Source organism: Apteryx mantelli, chromosome 1 (genome assembly GCF_036417845.1).
Source record: "Apteryx mantelli isolate bAptMan1 chromosome 1, bAptMan1.hap1, whole genome shotgun sequence".
Taxonomy (NCBI): Eukaryota; Metazoa; Chordata; class Aves; order Apterygiformes; family Apterygidae; genus Apteryx; species Apteryx mantelli.
Window position 1 is genome coordinate 196,685,569 of NC_089978.1, and position 20,698 is coordinate 196,706,266.

Sequence of the window (20,698 nt, forward strand, 5' to 3'; positions counted from 1 at the left end):
GTGATGATAAGAAAAAAAAAAAAAATTCAGTGTGCTTGTGGACTGCCTTTCCATAATCTTTGCAGACTGTCCTGCAGCTTCAGAAAAGACTTGCGTATTTCCTAGCTATTATCTTTGAAAGGGGACTCTTACAGAAAGATACTACAGAAAGAAAGCTCTGCGCATGGATACGACCAACCGCAGAAATGAAAGTGGTTGTTCCTACACCATGCTGAACACTTTGTTCTCAGCCCAGCCAAGTACTGATATAAGTGCTCAGCCATAAACATGTGAACCTAAACCAGGAAGACGTGAATGGGAATATTTAACTCCCTTAGTAAAAGCATGTATATGCCTAGTGAGAATAGGATGTTATCCTGCCTACTAGCTCCATCTTTCACAGAACTGGGAATTTTTGTCGTATGTCAGCTCTCTGTCCTGCTGAGGGCATAACATCTACAAAGTTGCAGATATATTTTTACTTAATTGCTCCTTATAAGAAAGGTACAATTGCCTGGAGCCAGCAGTGCTATGGAATGAAAAGACAAGCAAAGACCCTACCCCTCCGTTATGCGGCCTGTACCTTCCACATGTAACTTCTCTTGGTCAGGCTGCTGATTAAAGTACTGGGCCATATTTTAAGATGGAGATGCAAGTTTTTCTGGATGTTCTTAATTGTTAAAGGCCACTTTATTGCTATATCTGTAAATATGTTTGCAATAGATTTTTGTTAATTATGTTTCTGTAATGGCTTATTTCCCATAAATCAAATTTTCTGTCATATTATACCACTCAGAAAATTGTTTGTAAAGATTCTTCTGCAAATGGAGTTACCATGTCCATTCCCCAAATGAAGCAGACAGAAGCTGATATAAATAATCACACATTTTTTGTTTTGTATTGCTAATACAAATGTCTTTGCATACCAGCACTGTGACTAATAACTAGACTTAATTGTAAACTGCAAGTGCTACATTACAGCTACTTGGTCAGTTGAAGCTGCAAATTATCTAACTGGTAGTAAAAATATTAATGACAGGCCTTGTCAAGCTTATAATCCTTCAAATAAAATTTGATTCCGAGTGTAGTGCAGTTAATTAAGTTAGGAATTGTGAATTGCATTTACAGCCAATAGTTGAAAGAATTTTTTTTAATCTATGAAACAGTTGGCTAAAGTGGAGCAGAATCCACATCTCAGACCAGCTCCTAATTTAATGTTATTCCCTTTCCTTAGCCCACTTGACTTTTTTTTTTCAAACCATTTGAACTCCCAACAAGCAGTACAGAAAGGGTTTGGACTTGCATCTCCTGCATCTCAGAATTACTCATTAGGCTGTTGGAGATTACAGTGATCTTCTCTTAGCTATGTTTTCCGCAGGGCTCAGTGTGGCATATGAGTTAGCAGATTATTTAGTAACCATCCTCTGCAGACAAAATTGGAGGAAAACGTATATCTCACTTGAACCTCAGCACTGTCAGGACTCAAGAGGTTGTATGTGTGCCAAGCTACAGCACTGTAAGTCCTTAGGGCGCATGTGGGACTGGAGCACATGCACTGCGAGGAGAACCTGAGGGAACTGGGCTTATTTTGCCTGGAGAAGGGAAGGTTTCAGGGAGAATTAATAGCAGCCTTCCAATATCTAAGAGGAGGTTGTCAAGAAGATGGAGCCAGGCTTTTTATGGCAAAGCAGGAGAACAAAAGACAATGGTCATAAATTGAAACAGAGGGTGTTTTGATTGGATATGAAGGAAACATTTTTCACTGTGAGGACAGTCAAGCAGTAGAACAGGTTGCCTGAGGAGGTTGTGCAGGCTTTGTCCTTAGAGGTTCTCAAGACCAGACTGGATAAAGCCCTGAGCAACCTGATCTGACCTCATAGCTGAGTCTGCTTTGGAGGTTGAGCTAGAGACCTCTGAGGTTCTTTCAACCTGAATGATTTCATGATTTGGTGATACTGTGAACTGTGTGAAAGAAGATGTGCATTTTAGAGAGGTATGAAACAAATCAGATGTGCTCTTTAGCTATAGTAAATCATTATGATATAAAAGGTTAATATACATATATGTGTAGATATATGCTAATTTATTAATGTTTAGAAGTCCCTTTTCATTTTGAAATTTTGTCATTTGAAATCTGAAGTAACTAATATAGTTTACAAAATATGAACAATGTTACCACAGATGAACATACCACAGTCTCTAGGTAACCCATTTCTGCTTTATGAGCCTGAAACACTTGTGGGAGTATCATAATTTTCCAGACTGCCACATTATGCAAACAGATTTCTGCTCTTAGTTGACAGATGTGGAGCAAAAACATGTGGTCAGGCAGCCCCATAGAGTTTACATATGTGGATGTTGAAGGCAGCAAGTTATTCCAGACAAAATCACTATAAAGTTATAGTCAGCATGCTTTCTCTCCACTTGTTATTTCTTCCCTCTCTTTTTTTTCCTGATAGTATATTATGATTTAACATTGTATTTTTATGAAATCATTACTGAGTAAAGCATCATATAAAGGAACTTGCATGTCAGGAAAAAGTGACAAGTAGATCTGAAGAGTTGCGAGAGAAAACTATTGTAAAAGTGAGCTGTATCTGGTAGGGTACAAAATTGAGTTTCAGGGAACTTTTACCTTGCATTAGTTCCTGTCATTTGAGGCCAGGAACATTATTAAGTATTGTGAAAGGACAGAGATTACTTTTCAAACTGCTATACTTGCTATGGAGCAGTAATCATTAGCCTTATGTATATCTGGACCTTTGAGATACTTGCAATCAAAACCTGTCACTGAGGTCAATCAGAAGATAGGAAAAAGTATATATCTTGGGAAATGCCCAGCTCCTTGTAAAAAATGGTTATGAAGCAGCTCACTGCCATTGGACCACGAGCACTCACAAATAATGATAGCACCTCATTAATAATCTTTCATTTTGGCTTTACCTCTGACCTAATTTCAGAACTTCAGTCTGTTACTGAAGGGTAAGAAAAGCAGAAGATGTCTAAGGCAATCTTTTTGCTTTACAGGAAATGCTTTACAGTACGTACATGCAAGTCTCATTTACATGGAGCTTTGCATTTACACACTGCTGCAGTGAAGGGGCTTATACTATTTTACCAGGATAAAGTGGTGTCCATCCACAAGACACTAAACTTGGCAATGTGAAAACAACTATTGGAGACTTTGATTTGGGGGTTTTCTGGCTGTACTGAGGTCATTTGTGGGACCCACATATCTTTTCTTTGCTGAATGTGTTAGATGCTGAAGTCCATTAGCTTAAAAGGAGGATATTTCTCAGTGATCCTGGGAAGCCTATTTGGTCACTGTGATCTCTGTGTGATGGTGTGGACTGTTTATTAACATTAATGAATTTGTCTTTGTACAGACATTTTGCAGTGCATGATTGTAAGCTAGAGTTTATCTTCTACATGTTTTCTTTTTAGTGCACTCTATATGGAGTTAGCAATATAGTGCTTTTACTACAGCAGCTGATCTTGTTTACACCTGTGTAACAGTTTCAATATAATAGGAGGCAAGTCTAATATTCCAAAATAAAAACTTTGCAAAGTATTTCCAAATATTCTTTAGAAATTATAAACAATTATTTAAACAATTTTATTCAATTGTCATAACATTATGGCAAATGTAGAAAGCCATGTATCCTAAGAAAATCATTTACCATTCATTTAACCCATATTCTTCCCTTTTCTCTTTCTGCTTTCTGACCATCCCTCAAGCTTTCTCCATCTCCTCTTCATATTGGTAATATGAAAAGAAAATAACTGAAGAGAAATGGCAAGTTAGCAAACACAAATATTTTCGTAGAAGTGTCCTCCCCTGACTTTGCCATGCAGACCTGCCATTTTTAAGAGAGAAAGGTATATTAGCAACTGAAGGGTAAAGATCAATATGGTAGAAAGGGCAGAGCAAGATGATGCTACATTCTGCATTTCTGCATTTCTGTAAAAAAGAATGTGAGGCTCAGACAATCTCTACTATAAATGTTGTCAAATGATGGGAAGGCTGTAGAAAAGAGGAGGGAGGGAGGAGGGAATTAAAGGCATAAAGAAGTAAAAGTAACATAACAACACCCTTACACTAATAATTAATTTAACCTTTGTTGAATTATTTTCATGTATCTAATATAGATTACAGTACATTATATTTTGTGGTATCTAATGTACACTACCATAATCTACTGTAATCTACTATTTAATTTTTACTGGAAGGGTCCCTTCTGTTATCTGGGTCTCCTTGTCAGTGATACAGCTTCTAATTCTGATTTGGACAGAAAATATTTGAGTTTTGTGTGACAGCCAGTTCTTCAGAAAGGCCATGGTTTCAGTGTCTGTGGCAAAACCTGGCAGTCCTTTGCCATGCTGAAGAGAGCTTGCATTGGATAGAATCTAGGTTGTGTGTTTGGTTTGGTGATCATGGGGGTAACCACTGGGATATCAGTGTTGAGTTACTACTGGGAAGACACTCAGAGGAAAACTCCTGTTGCAAGATGTCCAGTATCTTACTGAGGAAGAGTAGCAACATGAAAAATAGCTGGTTAACAACTAGGAGTATGGTCAGGCAGTGAGCTCTCTGAGCTGGACTGTTCAAGGGTCTAGGCAAAAGTGTTTAAACAAGATAATATTCAGTCCATGGTTCCAGAGCTACTGACAGGACACTGTCTGTAATCATCCGTAGCAGTCAGAAAAACAATATGGGATATAACGTGGGAGGCCTTTCTATGGGATGTGAATATATCCATGCCTACTTTGCTGAAGAAAAACTTGTCTCACAACTCCAGAAACAAAAAGCAGGTTGGATAATGTACCTGATATGAAAGCATTTGCTGCAAACCATTTTATTAGTGGACACAAGATAGTTAAAACATCTCATGGGTTGACTCAAAATACATATGAAATATGGAGGAGTCCTTAGCTCTATACAGAGCTATTTCTCTGAAGTGCTTAATCTTGGATATTGTGGATTGGGTCATTGCTTGGGACTGTAGTATTGCCCAAATCCAAGAATAGGCTCTGTCTTTGCAAGAAAAACTATAATTAACTGGTTTATGACATTTGGGGGGAGGGGGAAACAACCTCAGTCATGTTGACTAAATTAAGTTTGTAGTGCTGCAGTGGCTTCATTAGCTATCTGCCTACCCACTGTTCCCCAGACCTTAAGTGAATCACAAGAAATCTTCCAGATTTCTGTCTATTTGGGAGAGTCAATTACTACAAAAAACTGTCCGTGTAGGTCAGGGGAAGTCAGATGGTTATTAAACTGAATTAAGTGCTTTAATATCACTTATGAGTGAGCCTTAATTTGGATTTTTTTTATATTTTCTCTTTCCACTGTGCTCCATCTCTGTATCAGTGTAATATCAGTACTGAGCAAAGTAAAACTTCAGCTCAGCATCACTCCTCATGCCCTGTGCAGCAGAATAAACATCATCACTAAGCACATTATTCAGTTTTCAAAAGTAATTAGTTGGTTTTTGTAAGTGGAACTGTGTTCAACTAGTGGCTGCTTGATTACTTCGAGTGAATGAAAAGGATATGAAGAAGTAAATTGCTGTGAGCAGGCTGTTGCAGAGAGCAGGGGTGAATTCTAACTTCAATCTGCTCATTTGGCACTAACTGCATGCAATCTGTTTCTGTCCATGTGTGAAAGCTACTTGCATGCAGTCTGCTGTTCAGTAAGCCACCAAGCTGTAAGGAGACTGTATTTTCAGTCTGCTGTGCACCAGAAGGTAAACCTTTAATCAGCATCTTTTGAAAGAGATCAGGATTAATAAAAATCCATGAAATTCACTTCTGTAATTATAGCAGCAAGTGTGCTGCAAATTCATCAGAGTCAATTTTTACCCCATTATAGTTTGAAAAATAAATTATTATATGGTCAAATTTATAGGTGTTCTAGGAAAACAGATTTGTCTGTCTTACTCCTGTCTCCCAGCTGCATATATTAAATGAGTGTCTGGGGATATGTAAAATTTAGTACAGGACACAGTTATTAGACAGCAAGGAAAATATTTGAACTCAAGTGTTCTTTTGAATGAAATATGTATTGATTTGCAAAGGCAAATCAGTCCTTCATTACTTCATTCTTTTCATGGTAAGCCACAATGTGGTAAAAGGGAAGTATAAATAATAACCAGATACTGTCTTCAAATACATTTATCTTTTCTGTTTTGTTACAGACTTTATTGTATGCATTCTCCAAGAGACTTTAATCTTGGATGATGTTGACTCTCAGATTTCCTGATTTCCTGATATTTTAGTATTGCATTTTTACTGAAGCTTTTAACTGAACAGGAAGAAAGAAGTAATCACTTCTTAAAGCTTTGTATTCTCTTCCTGTCTTTCACACACAGAGAGTGAAAATCTCACTCTTCCCTTCTCTGGTACTGTAGGCTCATACAGCTCTTCCTGAATATAAACAACTCAAATTTGAGTTATGGATAGTGTAGAATGGAGATTTCCTATCCTACTGGAACACACGCTGTCCATGTATTCTGTCCTTTTGCACAGAGACTTCCTCTAGTGTCATTTACTCATTTTTGGTTTTAGCCTTCACATTTCTCTTTGTATGAAACAGGTCTCTAAACTGTGCATCAGTAATAGATTTTTCAATAAAATATTTATTGGTCACAATTAGGATAACTTACGTAAATGCTCTCTTTCTAAAAGTATATCCTCCTAAGGTCTTTCAGCCTGTCTCTAGACTCACTGAAACAAACAGCCTGGTGTCTTAGTGAAAGAGGAGTCTGAAGGTCAGGGAAGCCTCGGAGATGGACTTTGGAAGGAACAGTTTCTAAGCAAAATAATGCTAGGTCCAAAAATAGTCCAGACAACCTATAACTCAGCATAACACAACAGTATGGTGTAGATGACTGTTAATAACCTTCCTGCTAATATGCAGTCTGATATGTTATTTGCTGAAGAGATGCCTATAGGATGTATTAACTTTCCCATAGAGTCACTCTATAGTGAGGATTAGGGCAAACGCTATGGAAAAACTGGGATGTCCCTTACTGCATCAAGGACTGGCTCAGAAGCTCCAAGCCAGAGGCTTGGCATACATTTCCAGCTGTTGCAGACATCCTGGAAGATAGCATCCCTCCTTTCAGTCTTTCCAACCTTATCGAAAGCCACTTTAAAAATGGAGCCAGATGTGGATGGAACTGTCAGCCTGTTGCTTCTGGGGTTGCCAGCCACTATCATCTACCTCCCAGTGAGCTGCTGGGAAAGTGTAAGGTGTTGGGGATCATCCTTGCCCCAGAATAGGTGTATTGCAACCAGCACACATCTGTTTTAAATGTTCCTTTTCTCCTTGACACCATTCAGGTGAGGAGAAGAAGCCACTAAGGTCCTTCACAAAAGAGCCTCAGGCCCAGGTCTGGCCCCACTGCACACCCCTGTGTACTTCTGGTCATCTATACCTGATTGATATTTTCCAGTGCAGTGTGGGTATTGAGCAGGCAACCCAACCCCACACAGCTGAGAGGCTGAGAAGCCTTTCAGAGGCTGATCCCTAAAATCTTTTGTGCCACTCTGACTGGAAAGCAACCACAGGTCTTCTCACCAGGGGTATTACTTTTCAAAGAGGAGGGTATTCTGCTCTTGAGAGTTGGCCTGAATGACTTGGGTGTTCAACATAGCTGCTCTCAGGAGCTGGTCCTATATATTCTCTGCAGTAGCAATAAAGACAGCCAGCATCAAAGTGCATGACTGTACCAAGTCGGTTGTGTGCAGGATCTGTTCAAACATGTGTGTCAGTGCAGGCTGTAAATCCGCAAATGGAAATGCCTCCTGTTGCCTACCAGAGATAAGTGTGCTTTCCATTGGAATGAATCCTCAACGCATATGTAGACTCAGTCTTTACATGAAATGCAGGAACTAACTGGGTTTTTGGCATTGTCTGGGAAAACAGTTTCAAAACTCTTTCACTTGGTGTTCTTGAACTTGTATTAGTGGCTTCCTCAGTATTCTCCATACCATTCAAGGCTTTGATGATTACTCCAAAACCCAGTGTGCCATGGAGAACAATTTCCATGTAAAACAGCATATGCACTAATTCCTTAAACACTAACAATTGTTAATCCACCCTGCAGCCAAATTATAACATAAGTAAAGTAATAAATATTTTTGGCTTTTTGTGAATATATGTTTTATTTATTTTGCTTTGTTTTTGTCTGCTTTACCAAGATAACAAAGCTCTTGAAATCATTCTGCCAGTCCATCCATCCCTCACTAATGCCTTTTCAACCCACTGGGCCAATTTCAGCTAAATTAAGCCTAAGGAAGGAAATCTCAAAGATAAGTTCCACATTTTTTTTGAAAATGAGCAGAAAAGAAAGAAACTAAATAAGTACTCAACTGGGCTGGCAGAATTCAGTTCTTATGCTGTTAGGCAGTCACCAGCTTTCTAGATATGGACATTTTGCTGAAAAAAATCAGTATTACAGAGAGAGATTTAAGCATCCCAAGGCCTAATGAAATACATAATATACAAGCAGTGTAACTAGGTTACTTTGCATTGCATGGGGAGTGTTAGCGAGGTAAAGCTTTCAGGGAAAGATTTAATATCTTTTACTGGAACAATTGATACAACTGGAAAAAGCAGATGTGTCTGGGTGCAACCCTTTATTCTATTTGAAAGAGAAGAGTTAAGCTTGTAAAAATAAGATCTACAAGAGCCAGCACAGTAACTGAGGATTCAGATGTATTGCCCAGCAGAAAATGATATGGAAAGGAATGTATCCTAAGTGTACCCTTCTCTGGGAGTTACACATCCAATCTTGGGGTATATGAGAGTCTTTCCTCCACTTTGAATTGCAATGTACTCTCTCAGGGAGTTAAGTACCTACTTCAATCTGTCTTTTCTCACATAACGATTAACACAGAGCCTGGTGGTGCTCCCTTCATCCAGTTTCACTCTGCATTCTTAACACACACCTAGCCTGTGGGAGGAGTAAGTTCAAGGTTCTTTACAAGTCAGTATTTAATTATATGTACAAAGCAAACCCAAACGGCTCCCTCAGGAGAGGCTGAGAGAGAGAACTACCCAGAGTGACATGGGGAGCTTGAATTGAAATCTCTGCTGCAAACCAAGTAAAAGAAGGACTTTAAACTCTGTCTCCTATATCAGATAGAACTGTTCTACCTATTACAGTGTTATAAAAGGGGAATAGCACTTAATGCTTTGTGCAAGGCACACACCAGGTGGCATGTCCTGAGAATGCCTATCAGATCAAGCACAGCACACAAAGCAATATTTGAATTCTGTTAGGGCTAAAGGGCTCAGTAACATAGCCATGGGGATATGGGTGGTTTTGCCCATGCCCAGTGGAAGAGACTTAGGCACTCAGGAGATTGTTGGCAACTGAACGAGGGTTTTGAGAAGATATATTTCAGATGTGGGTATTATTGGAGGGAGCTCCAAGTCATCAGCCTAAGCTTATAAAGAAAATAAGAGGCAGAGTTGTGAACTGGTCCCAAATATCCTAAATTCTCTGCATTGAATATTAACCTCTGGGTCATCGTTCCAGGATGGATCCTGGTCTTTTATTCACAGTATGCCCCAAGCCGTAACTGAAGTTAACAGATGCGGTTGAAAGGTCCATAGGATTTAGGAATAGAAGTAAGAAAGAAGTACTTTTGGTGTGGTACACTCTGAAACACTGAGTTCAAATCTAAAAACCTTCATTACTGTGAAAAACACTTTTAACAGTAACTTTAGCAGATATATAGCTCACTGGACTGAGTCTTTAACTGATATGTGTTTTTCAATGCATTAGATTCTGTGGCAGAGTATTTCAATTTCAAAATGTCAAGAATGAGCATTAATGAATGAGTATTTTTTAATTCATTCTCTCTCCCATATCTTTTCATACATTCTGGATGTAATGATAGCTGTCTAATCTGAGTTCTTCTATTGCTCATCATGGCGGTGATAAAAGGATCTCAGTCTGGACAGGTCTTGAGCCGAGGAGCCTCTTGCACATATGAAGATGTACAGTATAGATTCCTTTGCAATGTTAACTATGAATGCCATATACCCCGAGCATAGGAGGATATACAGAATGCTCCTTAAAAATAGCCAAAAGCTTGTGGGATGTCCAAACTAATACAATGCATTTTTACTTACTTACCAGACAAAACAGTCAGGGGCACTTTGGCATTTTGTTCAGAAAAAAACATAAGTACATAATAATTCCTGTGGCTATCACATGAGATATTTACTTCTTGCACTGTCAAAGTGCATGGTATTTTCAAGATATTCTCCATTTTCAGGTATGGAAGGGGAACTAGAAGTACGAGAGGGGAATGAGAGGGACTAAGTGGGAATCCAAAATTGATGCGGCTCTGAAAATCTCTTGGTCAATTTTACTGTCTCACTTTTTTGAATAAAAATCCACCAAACCCTACAATAGCAAAATGCCTTTCTTTATCTGCTGTTACTTGTTCCTGTGTTATCTTCATTTTGGGGGAGGAAGAAACATTAAATTCTTTTCATTCCTTTTTTTTGCTTTGTCTTTTTAGTTTATAAAGCATACAAGCTGGAAATCACGACTGTTTTTGCTTAGAAAAAATATCATTAGTTGCATTAGAAAAGCATGTTTGCTACCAAAACATAGTTGAAAAAAACATGCAGATTTGAGCTTTAAACAATGAAAAAAATGTATTTTTTTGGTACAGTTTGAAATATAGTCCAAAACTTATGTTTACAGTGTTTTATTCTTAAGAAAAATGGATTTCAAATTTACCTGTTTTACTTCAACTACTTCTGCAGCATGTCTGAGCTGTTCAGAGTCATAATTTATAAATTTCTACTGGATTAGAAGTTATGCTTTGCTAGCTCTCATGTGAATATTTTTGTTCTGATGTTCACAAATGTAGAACTTTGAACAGTTGACTCTCTGGGAGCAGGAAGGCAGATATGGAGTCTAACTGACATCAAGTATACAATATAAGACAGAGTATGAAATGGAATTGAATCAAAATCCTTCATAGATTGAAAGGACTCTTTTATATTCTCCACACACAATGTGAAAAGATATTAAAATAATGATATGAAACTTGCAATATTTTCTGTTGATAAGTAGTGCTTAATCATCAAAATAAAATAGCTTTCTTAGCTTTCTCTGAGGTTAGCATTCTCAGTGCAGAGGAAGCCACTTGTCATCTGCTCTAGTGTCAAGATCAAATGTATTTGTCTGTATAATCTGTAAGTGCTTTGAGACAGTTGCATTTGTAGATAGGCACCTAGTTGGATTTTCAAAAGCTCTTTAGCAGACACTAAAGATACCATTGTGTAGCTATAGCATTTTTTCATCACTGATTAGAGCGCTGCACATGTGACATTATTCCCATAGGTTTTCTAGACAAAAGTTTGTGACTGAGAAAGAAAACCCCCACGATATGTGGTATAGTTGTGTTATTGAGACAAAATAACAACAACAACAGTATGAATAGCACTAATAACAGCTTGAAAGCAATTTAGAGTGATGGCTGCACTTTGTCTGCATTTCAAACCATATCTCTGATGTCTTGACCATGCCTTGACAATATGGCCAGTATGTCAGCTTTTCATATCCTTCCCAGTCTTCTACTCACGTCTGGGCACGGCATGTTCCAACTCTGTGAGTTCCCAGCCTCTTTTTCTGAAGTGTTTTTATGGCTCCTCTCAGATCCCTATGGAACTGAGCATCTTTTAATGTGTTTTTCCTGACAATGTCTTTGGGGTCTTTGGGGAAGTATTGTTCCATTTTTACAGATGGAACACATTAGATTCCTTAAAAAACAGTGGTTGCAGTTTCCTTCCTTCAAAATATAGCTGCAAGACTGGGGCATGCTGCTCCATCAATTCACCCCATTAATCCTATACTCTCTGTTTAATGGATTTGTGTATCTTTTGATGTTAGCAATGTCTTCATCTATGTCTTAGACAGTGCTTGATGAATAATAATAGTCACTGTTTTCCAGCCAAAAGCAGCAGTAAACTGAAATTTCTCAAGAGACTGCCCGTTTCTTTGCCAGAGATTTCTAGGCCTGTTTTGCACACCCAGGAGCTTCAGTTTAATCAAGTTAATTTTGGGTATATCTGAACCAACCCGAACCTCTGAAACTTTGAAGTTTCATCTATCACTGAATAATGCAGCCAGCCAGAGGGAGCCGGATGAATAGACGTCATATGCCAACTGTTCCTTCATTTGTTACTGCCATATTAATAAAGTTGATAGATTGGAACTAATCCATCTGCTCATAATTTATTCCCTAGCAATAAGATACAATTTCACTATTTTATGAGCTCATTCTTTGATTAATTTTATTAGAATTCCTTCCATAGCATCATTTTTAATCATTTTTAATCTAGTTTTGGTTATGTGTAAAATAGTAGAAAAAGATGGACTAAGAAGAGAGGTGAAAGGACTACATGATAGAGCAGGGTCAATTTAAATCAAACCAGATCAAATACAGTGCAGTTAGTACAAAGACCTACAGAAAAACTTCCAAAATTACTTATTTCACACGAAGCTTTGTTCTGTTATGTCTAAAATGTAAACGGAGTCAAATGAACTAAAGCAGCCACAGCAACATTGTAAAGCGAGGCAGGGCTGAGGTGCCTCATGAGAAATGGGCTGGCTCTTGAGTCAGCCAGCGGCTCTGTGACCCGTTGACCGATGGGCAGCACTGACCGAAGGATCGCAGGTTCAGAGCGGGACGGGTGCAAAGACCTCCCCAGCTCTGTACCACGAACTACAGAATGAATATTTTTTCTCATCCTCTAGTTCCCAGACATGCTTGGGTTTAGGATGTTAAAAGCATGAAGGATTTTGTCTATGTGTTGGTAGTATATAAGGCTAAAATGAATTCCCATGAGTTTAGTCATATATTTGTTATTGTTTAGTTGACATAGGTCTACTTCCACTAAAAACAATAGTTTTAGAAACAGCTTTGCAGGGACAGAGCTGGGTTATTTCAGAAAAGTTCTGAAAATTCTGCTTTCCTATTTTAAAAGGCAGCTTACAGCTGTGGATGTTAAAAGTAACTTCTTTTTTTTTATGTGGTTCACTGCCACTCTGCTGGAGCACTGACACTTCAGAAGAATACAGAAGGGCAATTTATCCCTATTTTGTATGAGTTTTCCCAGGAAAATCGTGGACTTCTTCCCTTCTCTTCCCTTCCCTTCCCTTCTTTTTTATCTTCTTCCAGTTTGGAGGAAGCTTATGGGGTTAATCTCTATGCAATTACTGCGATTTGAGAGTAATCATTCTTTCATTAGGGCCAAGGTGGTAAAAAGGTACAACAGCAAGTAAAGATCCAGTAACAGTTAAACAGTTAAGCCTGAAATGCAAATAGTTCTTTAAATCTGAGGCACAGTTGCAACTACAATAGTATTTAACTATGGTATTCATGCCATGATATTAACTGCATGACCGTAGATCATCTTTATAATGCTTTGATTTCTCTCTCTCTCTCTCCCTCTCTCTCACACACACAGAGGCATGCAAATGCACGCACATCTATAAGAGTTTAAGACTGGTAGAATATTTTTATATTTATGCACATCTGAGTGAAAGTAAGTATATTTATAATTGAGAGGAGATACTGAATGGCTGTTGAAAGCTGAGTTAAACAAAATTCTTATTAAATCAGGCACCTAGTCTATAAGTAAATGAAATAAAACATGCATTGATACCTCCAAAATAATAATTTGAGAAAGCTGTAGAGTAGCATACTCAAAAAGCTGTATGATCTCTTTATAAAGGATATAATTCATTCTCATTATGAAGAATCAAATACACTGTAGTGTGTTTTGAATAGAAACAATTCTCTTTTCACACAGCAGATGGACTCCAGAAAGGTTCACTCTCTAAGTATCAACTGGTGTTGACTGAAAGCTTTCAAGGAAAGCTTTATTCCTGTTTATTTGCTAGCGTCCAAAGAAGCTTCTATAAAGATAAAAGAAAGTTTACTAGTAAAATGACAAACCAGGCTTATAAAGAGTCAATTCTAACTGTGCACTAAAGTACATAATGCATAGGAATTTTTCTTTTGATTTTAGTCCAGGCATTTCAAAGGTCTTTTTATGTCTGCCTTCTAAAAATGAAAGTTTGCGGGGAGAACAGACAGAGACGATGAACTATCATTTAAGTTTACATGTCTGGCTCTCATCTTTGTTATGAGTGATTATTTACAAACATACTTAAGATCCAAGCTGTTTCATCTTTGGGCAAGGCAAGAAAGATATCATGGCACTGCAGCACCTGAAGAAAACTTAACAAATCTGCAAGTGGTTAGTAAAGCCCTTAAGGTACTTTACGGTGGTGGAGCTGCAGTTAATCTACAGCTACCACAGATTCTTTTTGTACATTATATTAAATATAGCAATGATGATAACAGATTGGTCTCCCACAAAAGTAAAGATGAAACAAACAAGGCTCATTCAGGTATTCAAAATCTCTCATGACCCTATAATTTTAGATGGCAATTATGTATTAAACACAAGTAGCATCCTTTGAGATTCATGGCCTGCATCTTTGAAACATATATAAGTCAATGGGAATTGATGACATAGTTTGGACTGAAAATCAATTGTGAGTAGTAATAAACTAGCCAGGTGAAACTGCTGTTAATGATATTGTCCAAGGAATGCAATCAGAATTACAGACTTTTTGTTTGTTTGTTTAAACACATAGCCTATGCAGAGGTATGAACAAGAAAATCCCTGTTAAGTTATTTTATGACACTTTGTTGAGAGCAATGGCAGCTTATTCAGGAATTTGGGGCTTTCTTGTGAAGCCCCGTGCAAATTGTTTTACTGCAAAGTAGGAGCTTTCTGATGTTAATGTTAGTTTAAGTAATACTGTCAAATAGCTGTACAGCGTGTCCAGACCCAGAGGCTCCAAGACAACATCACAGTTTAACACTAAAAGAAATTGTGCCATTCATTTTTTCATATCAGCTTTCTCTACTTATGGAACATGAAGCAGGCAATAGGACAATCACAAAAAAGAGTCCACAGATACCTGACATTTCTCTGAGTTTTTGTGCACAAAGATGACCAAAACTCTTTGAAGTCAATGGGAGGATTTTTTTACTCTTTTTTTTTTACCATGGAATTAAATGAGATCAGATTAAGTATGAGAAAATTATGTCATCTTGGTTTCTGGTTAGAAAATCAAGACACACCAGTATTTACTGAATTTCAGGATGGATTCATATCTCCCCCTATATCAGTGGCACAAATCCTATTGACTGTCAAATTTCACGTTGACAATATTAACAATTAATTGTCATTTGCTCATTGTTCCAATTTAAGCATAGCATCCTGGTTGTAGCATAATTTTCTAGAAACAGTGGACGATATTGCATGACAGTTGCCTAATTAATTTAATACCATTTAAGAAAATAAAAAGAATTGAATAGAAATCAGCATACTTAAGTGAACGTAAGACCAATGAAATTAATTTTTCTTTTTGGAGAAATTATATTTTATTCTTCTTTTCAGCTTCAAGAATACTCCTTCTTGAAATGAAAAAACTCTAAAAGTATATTTCCATTTGTATAGTTTATTTGGAAGCAATTAAAAGCAGTAAGCATGCAATTTTTTTTAAAAAAAACCCAAGTTTTGAATTATTGAAAGTGACCATAAATAATACTTAGTTTAAGCAGAAAGGGCCACATCTGCATTTTTTCATACAGCATTTAGAAATACAAATGTATTAAATAACGTTTGCCATAGTTAGATTTTCATCCTTTGTCATCCTATTTTGTCATAAAATGATCTTCTTTGCTATTTTTAAGTGCCTTTAATAATTTTTCAATTTTGATGAAAAAAATCCATTGTGTTATGGTGAGCTTGGCATGGAAGTGAGGGTGAAAAAATGAAATTTTAGATATTAAGTGCTATTCTTTAGCACTAATCCCAGAAAGCTCCTATCTTCTGAAGTAACGGCTGGCATTAGCACCAGGTCAGGCAATAGTGTATGGAACAAGATTTTTACGAAGTGATTTGAGGTGAGGTTTGTCTGAACTAATGGAGACACATACCTCTGAATCATTCTAGGCTCTTTTTACAATCAATGGAGAAAGACACTTTCAGCATATGATTCATTTTGTCCTAAAGCAGACTCTAAAACAGATCAAAAATGTGTCCAAGGAATGCCTATTTCTCTGCAGAAACTATACAGGAAACCTAGAATGAGCATCTCTTTGAGCCATATATGATGTAGAAGTCTAAAGTTATCTAAAGAATTCCCCCAAGTCAGAAATGCTATGATGTAATTTATATCATGTCAGTGAATGACGGAACATTATAGCTGAAGGCACAAAGATGATGATACAACCTGTTACTTAAAAGGTAAGAACCCACATGTGCTAAGTCTTATTATGGCCAGGAATCGTTAATTACATGAACATTTCCTTTGAAATTATTGGGAGCTGGTGGTACCTCACAGAATCTGACCTTCAAAATGCCCTCCAAACAGAGTAATATTCAAGTTTTCTAAAAGCCAGTAAGACTTTTCACTTGCAAATTTTTAGAAAGTTAATTTATATTGATTGGCATGCCAGATTGTTACTGCCAATTTTTAGGCACCTCGCATTAATCATTCTACATTTTACATTTCCTCTAGTATCTTTAAAATATAGCAGAAATGATCAAGTTGTGGGAAACTGTGCTCCTTAATGAAATGTAATTACAGTGTGTACCATGCCATTAGCAGACTCTAGTTCTTTAATAAACCCTGTTGATTCAATAACCAATCTGTATTCCTGTATCCAAGCACAACCATATATAAAATAAAATTTTATGTTAATTGTGGGTCTTAGTGAACTCTTTTGTAATTAGAACACGAAAAAAAAGTCAAATCCTTTTCTATGACAAAAGCTAATTAAAAGGTGAATATTTTGACATAAATATGACCATTATTTTATCTTACCCTGATGGTAGTGTCTGAGGATTACTATGGAATACATCGTATGTGAAGACCCAGTCACAGGATTATAGTTATATTTGATCCTTTCCTTCAGTACTCTATAAATAAAGTTTTCCTAATCCCTCTATTAGCTCAAACATTTTTCCCTTGAAATTTTTTCTTTCTGTCTCTTTTTCTGAATGTTTCTTTCTTTATGTACCTGTATCTCCTGAAGCTAATTTGGTGTATTTCATCACAGAAATATGTTCCATGTAGCTCTAGATATACATACAAAATTACTATGGGTAAATAAGAAAAGATTACATGATAAATAGAGACAACATGACATTACATGAATATTATATGTATTTGCCTTAATAAATTTTCTTAAATCTTTGGCAAATGTAATATCTTCTGCATTGACTGTGGGTTTGGATAATTTATTATAAATCACCATGTGTTTGAATGGAAAAAGGATTTTAAATTTCTTATTAAAAATATATTGAAGAACAAAGGATAAATGAACTGCAGAACCAACCCCAAATATCTTTTTTCCTCTTTAAGTGTCCTTGAAGAGGATTTCAAAGGCATGGGTGCAGCGCTGTCATTTTCACTCATTTCATTTTAATTCAGGACTGTGGTTCTCGAATTCGTCCGGAGGAGTCCTGTGGCTTGCAGCCTCTGTCTCATGAATACCTCTCAGCAATTTCACAGACGGTATTTAAGACCTGTGAAGCTGGAGACACAAAAGGTTTGTACATAATCTTCCCCCCTCTGAAAATTAACTCATGCACCTTACCATGAAATGAAACTACAAAAATTTTTTTTGCTCTACTTAATGCACATGCGTTAACCTATGTACAATAAATGTAACTAATTGCTTGTAACAGTTACAGATTTATTAAATCAAATTAAATAATGTGACAATTTTTAGTTTAACAAGGTCCTAATCAGTGATGTAGCACTGCTTGTATTATTGTCATGTAGCCTTCAAAGTGCATTGAAATATTTCCATCAAAACGATTTTAAAGGAAAACTACACTTTTTTATAAATGGAAAGGGACTGTCTACTTAAAAATAGCTTTTGAAAAAGAACACAACATTTTGACCCACTTGTATTTTTATATTTCTTATTCTATGTATGAAACACACAAACAAGTAACAATTTCAAATTAAGCAAACAGTAAAATATGTGTTTTTATGTATAGCAATGCCTTGAAGTTTAAATATCAGGATGGACAAATCAAACATTGTGGTTGAAATGACTGCTGTTAAAATAATAATTACACAACAACCAATATAAGCAAGACATCTCTTTGGTTTGTAAGAACACAGATTAAAATAGAATGATAGATACATGCTAATCTTTAGATCATAGCTGCATAAAAATTTATGCAGATTTCCTTTGACAAATATGAGTAATCCACAGGACTACTCAGGTAGTCAATGTTATGCATGGCTTAATTTGTTGCTGGATTAGACAATAATTAATGCTATTCCATTCTTTATTAGACAAATGAAAAACAAACCATTATTCCTCTATAGTCTAGTAACAGAAATGTATTTTTTATCTTACCACAGATAGAAACAGCTTCTCACAGCAATAAATTTGCACAAACTCCTGGAATAATCAGTACAAAGTAAAAGGAATGTGTGCGAACTGCCTGAATGCATCACTCTGTATGAAATAGAGGGGCATATATTATTGTTATTCAGTGCTAAATGAAGGGAACACACAAAGGAGACACTATTGTACCTGGTAACACATTTTCATCACGCAGCAATTTATGAGACACAGAGAAGCACAACCCAGCCCATGCTACTAAATCAGGACATAAAGCTCCTGAAGAGAAAGCCCACACTAAATTGGCAGAAGAGTCATCTGGGGCAGATAGTCTGTTTCTGCTGTTATATAACATGGTGTTTTTAAATACTGCATCTAGTTAAGTGAGGCTGAACATAAAATATTTTCACAGCCTTTTTGTGAATAGCATCCATGTTTAAAATAGAAACAAATTCATGAGACAGAGACTCAAAAGACAGGTCTAAAAGGAGGGGAAGAAACATTTCTTCTTAATAAAGTGAAGATTGCCATGAAGTGTCTAATGAGCCTGGACCTCAGATTTGCAGTAGCTGGCATTGACAAGTGGCTGTATAGTTTTAATGTAGTTCAAAATTCATACTGGAAGTTGAAAGCATCACTTTTTGTGCAAATTCATTCCAAATTTGTAACAATTGAATGATACTCCAATTCTGACAGAGAGCATTTTCCCAACACTCATGGGAGTAATTTCAAATTCCCAACTAAATCCACAACAGCATCTCTTTTTTTTTAATTGGCTAAATTTTCAGAATAGTCAAGCAATCTCCTGTTTTGTCCCAGAAGAGAATCCAAAAATGCGATGTCATATGTTGTGCTTAAACTAGGGAGCAGCTTAACTGTAAAAGGATACCGAGGTACTATCATAGCAAAACACTCCAAGGTTTATTGGCAAAGTAGTACAATAAATTAAACTCATTGCCCTTAAAAACTACAACTCTTAAAAAGATTGCCTCCAGTAACTGTTATCTATGCTGACAAAAGTTTGTTGTATTAAGGCAGATGTAGGCAGAGACTGAGGCAGGCCAGCAGAGAGAGAGATGAAACCTTAGCTCCACTGAAATTGATGCTAAAGCTTAGAAGTCTGCCTTGCACTTCAGTATGACCAGGATTTCATGCCTCTTTTCTAGCCCTTTGATACAGTGTGGAAACAGTAATTCAGGATCTAACCAAAGGAGGGGCTAACTGCCTCCAGTCCTATTCACTCTGACAACATTTTGGGGGGGAAGCTCAGCATTTTACCCAATCTGTTTTACCCATTTCTCTTTTTTTCTTCAATAAATACAAAACATGAATATTGAACAGGAACAGTTTCTGTCTTTCTATCTTGTTGGGACCATGGACCAAAATGATGATAGCCTTTATAGTGACAAAAATCCTTTTTGCTTTAGAAAAAGACCTTTGATTCAGTGGGTTTTGAACTAGGCTATCACAGAAAAATTAGCCATCTATTCAGTATTGCAGTGCTATTAATAATAAGGAAGTTAGCAAGTGCTAACAGTGTGTTTGACTCTACAGAAAGAGAGAGAGACAGTTGATAAATATAAGGATAACCCCCAAGTTGTGCTAAATTCCTCCTAGTGAATCAGGCTATTGAAGTCCGTGGATATTTGGTAGACAGGTAATTACAAAATCTGCTGTTTAAGAGATCACAGCTTCAGTTCTAATGTTTTGCTTCTCAGCTGTGACATGTGTGTTTTGGTTGTATTCTGTTTTCCACACTTTCTACAACTGTATCCAGTATAGCATAATTCTGTATGAGCTCTCTCTTTGCATTGAAAAGCTCTCTGGATTTAGGCCCAGCAGAGACATAAGCCGATGCTTAACTAAATGAATGACTCCTTTGGTTACAATGAGTAAGCATGAGTTTGAACATAAGTCTCTGTAGGCCTAAGGACATTTTATTCTTAGCATTAAAATTGTGTCTTTTTAAAAATATTTTAATCTTTTTTTTCACAAGTAAAAAAAGCAAAAGAAAAAAATATTTTTATACCCCAGCCACCAGGAAAACATCTTTAAAAAGTTTTAGGATGCCAAACAGACACCAAATGTAAAAATAAACTAGTCATAGATCAAAGAACTATCTTGAGCTTCAGTTTAGGTTAAATATTCCGATTAGAATTGTCAATTCGATTTTTTTCTTTGTATATGTATAATTCTTTGGCATTATGTAAAAGCTTTGATTTTGATCTTTTGA

At 36.7% G+C, this 20,698-nt stretch overlaps 1 protein-coding gene across 1 annotated transcript in view; it reads left to right on the forward strand.

Annotated features, from left to right (window-relative positions):
- CPED1 (cadherin like and PC-esterase domain containing 1) overlaps positions 1-20,698 on the forward strand; it is a 156,702-nt gene that overhangs the window by 110,810 nt on the left and 25,194 nt on the right. Inside the window, exon 17 of the mRNA XM_013956493.2 lies at positions 17,535-17,652. Coding sequence (XP_013811947.2) covers positions 17,535-17,652 — 118 coding nt within the window. The remainder of the gene's footprint in view (positions 1-17,534; positions 17,653-20,698) is intronic.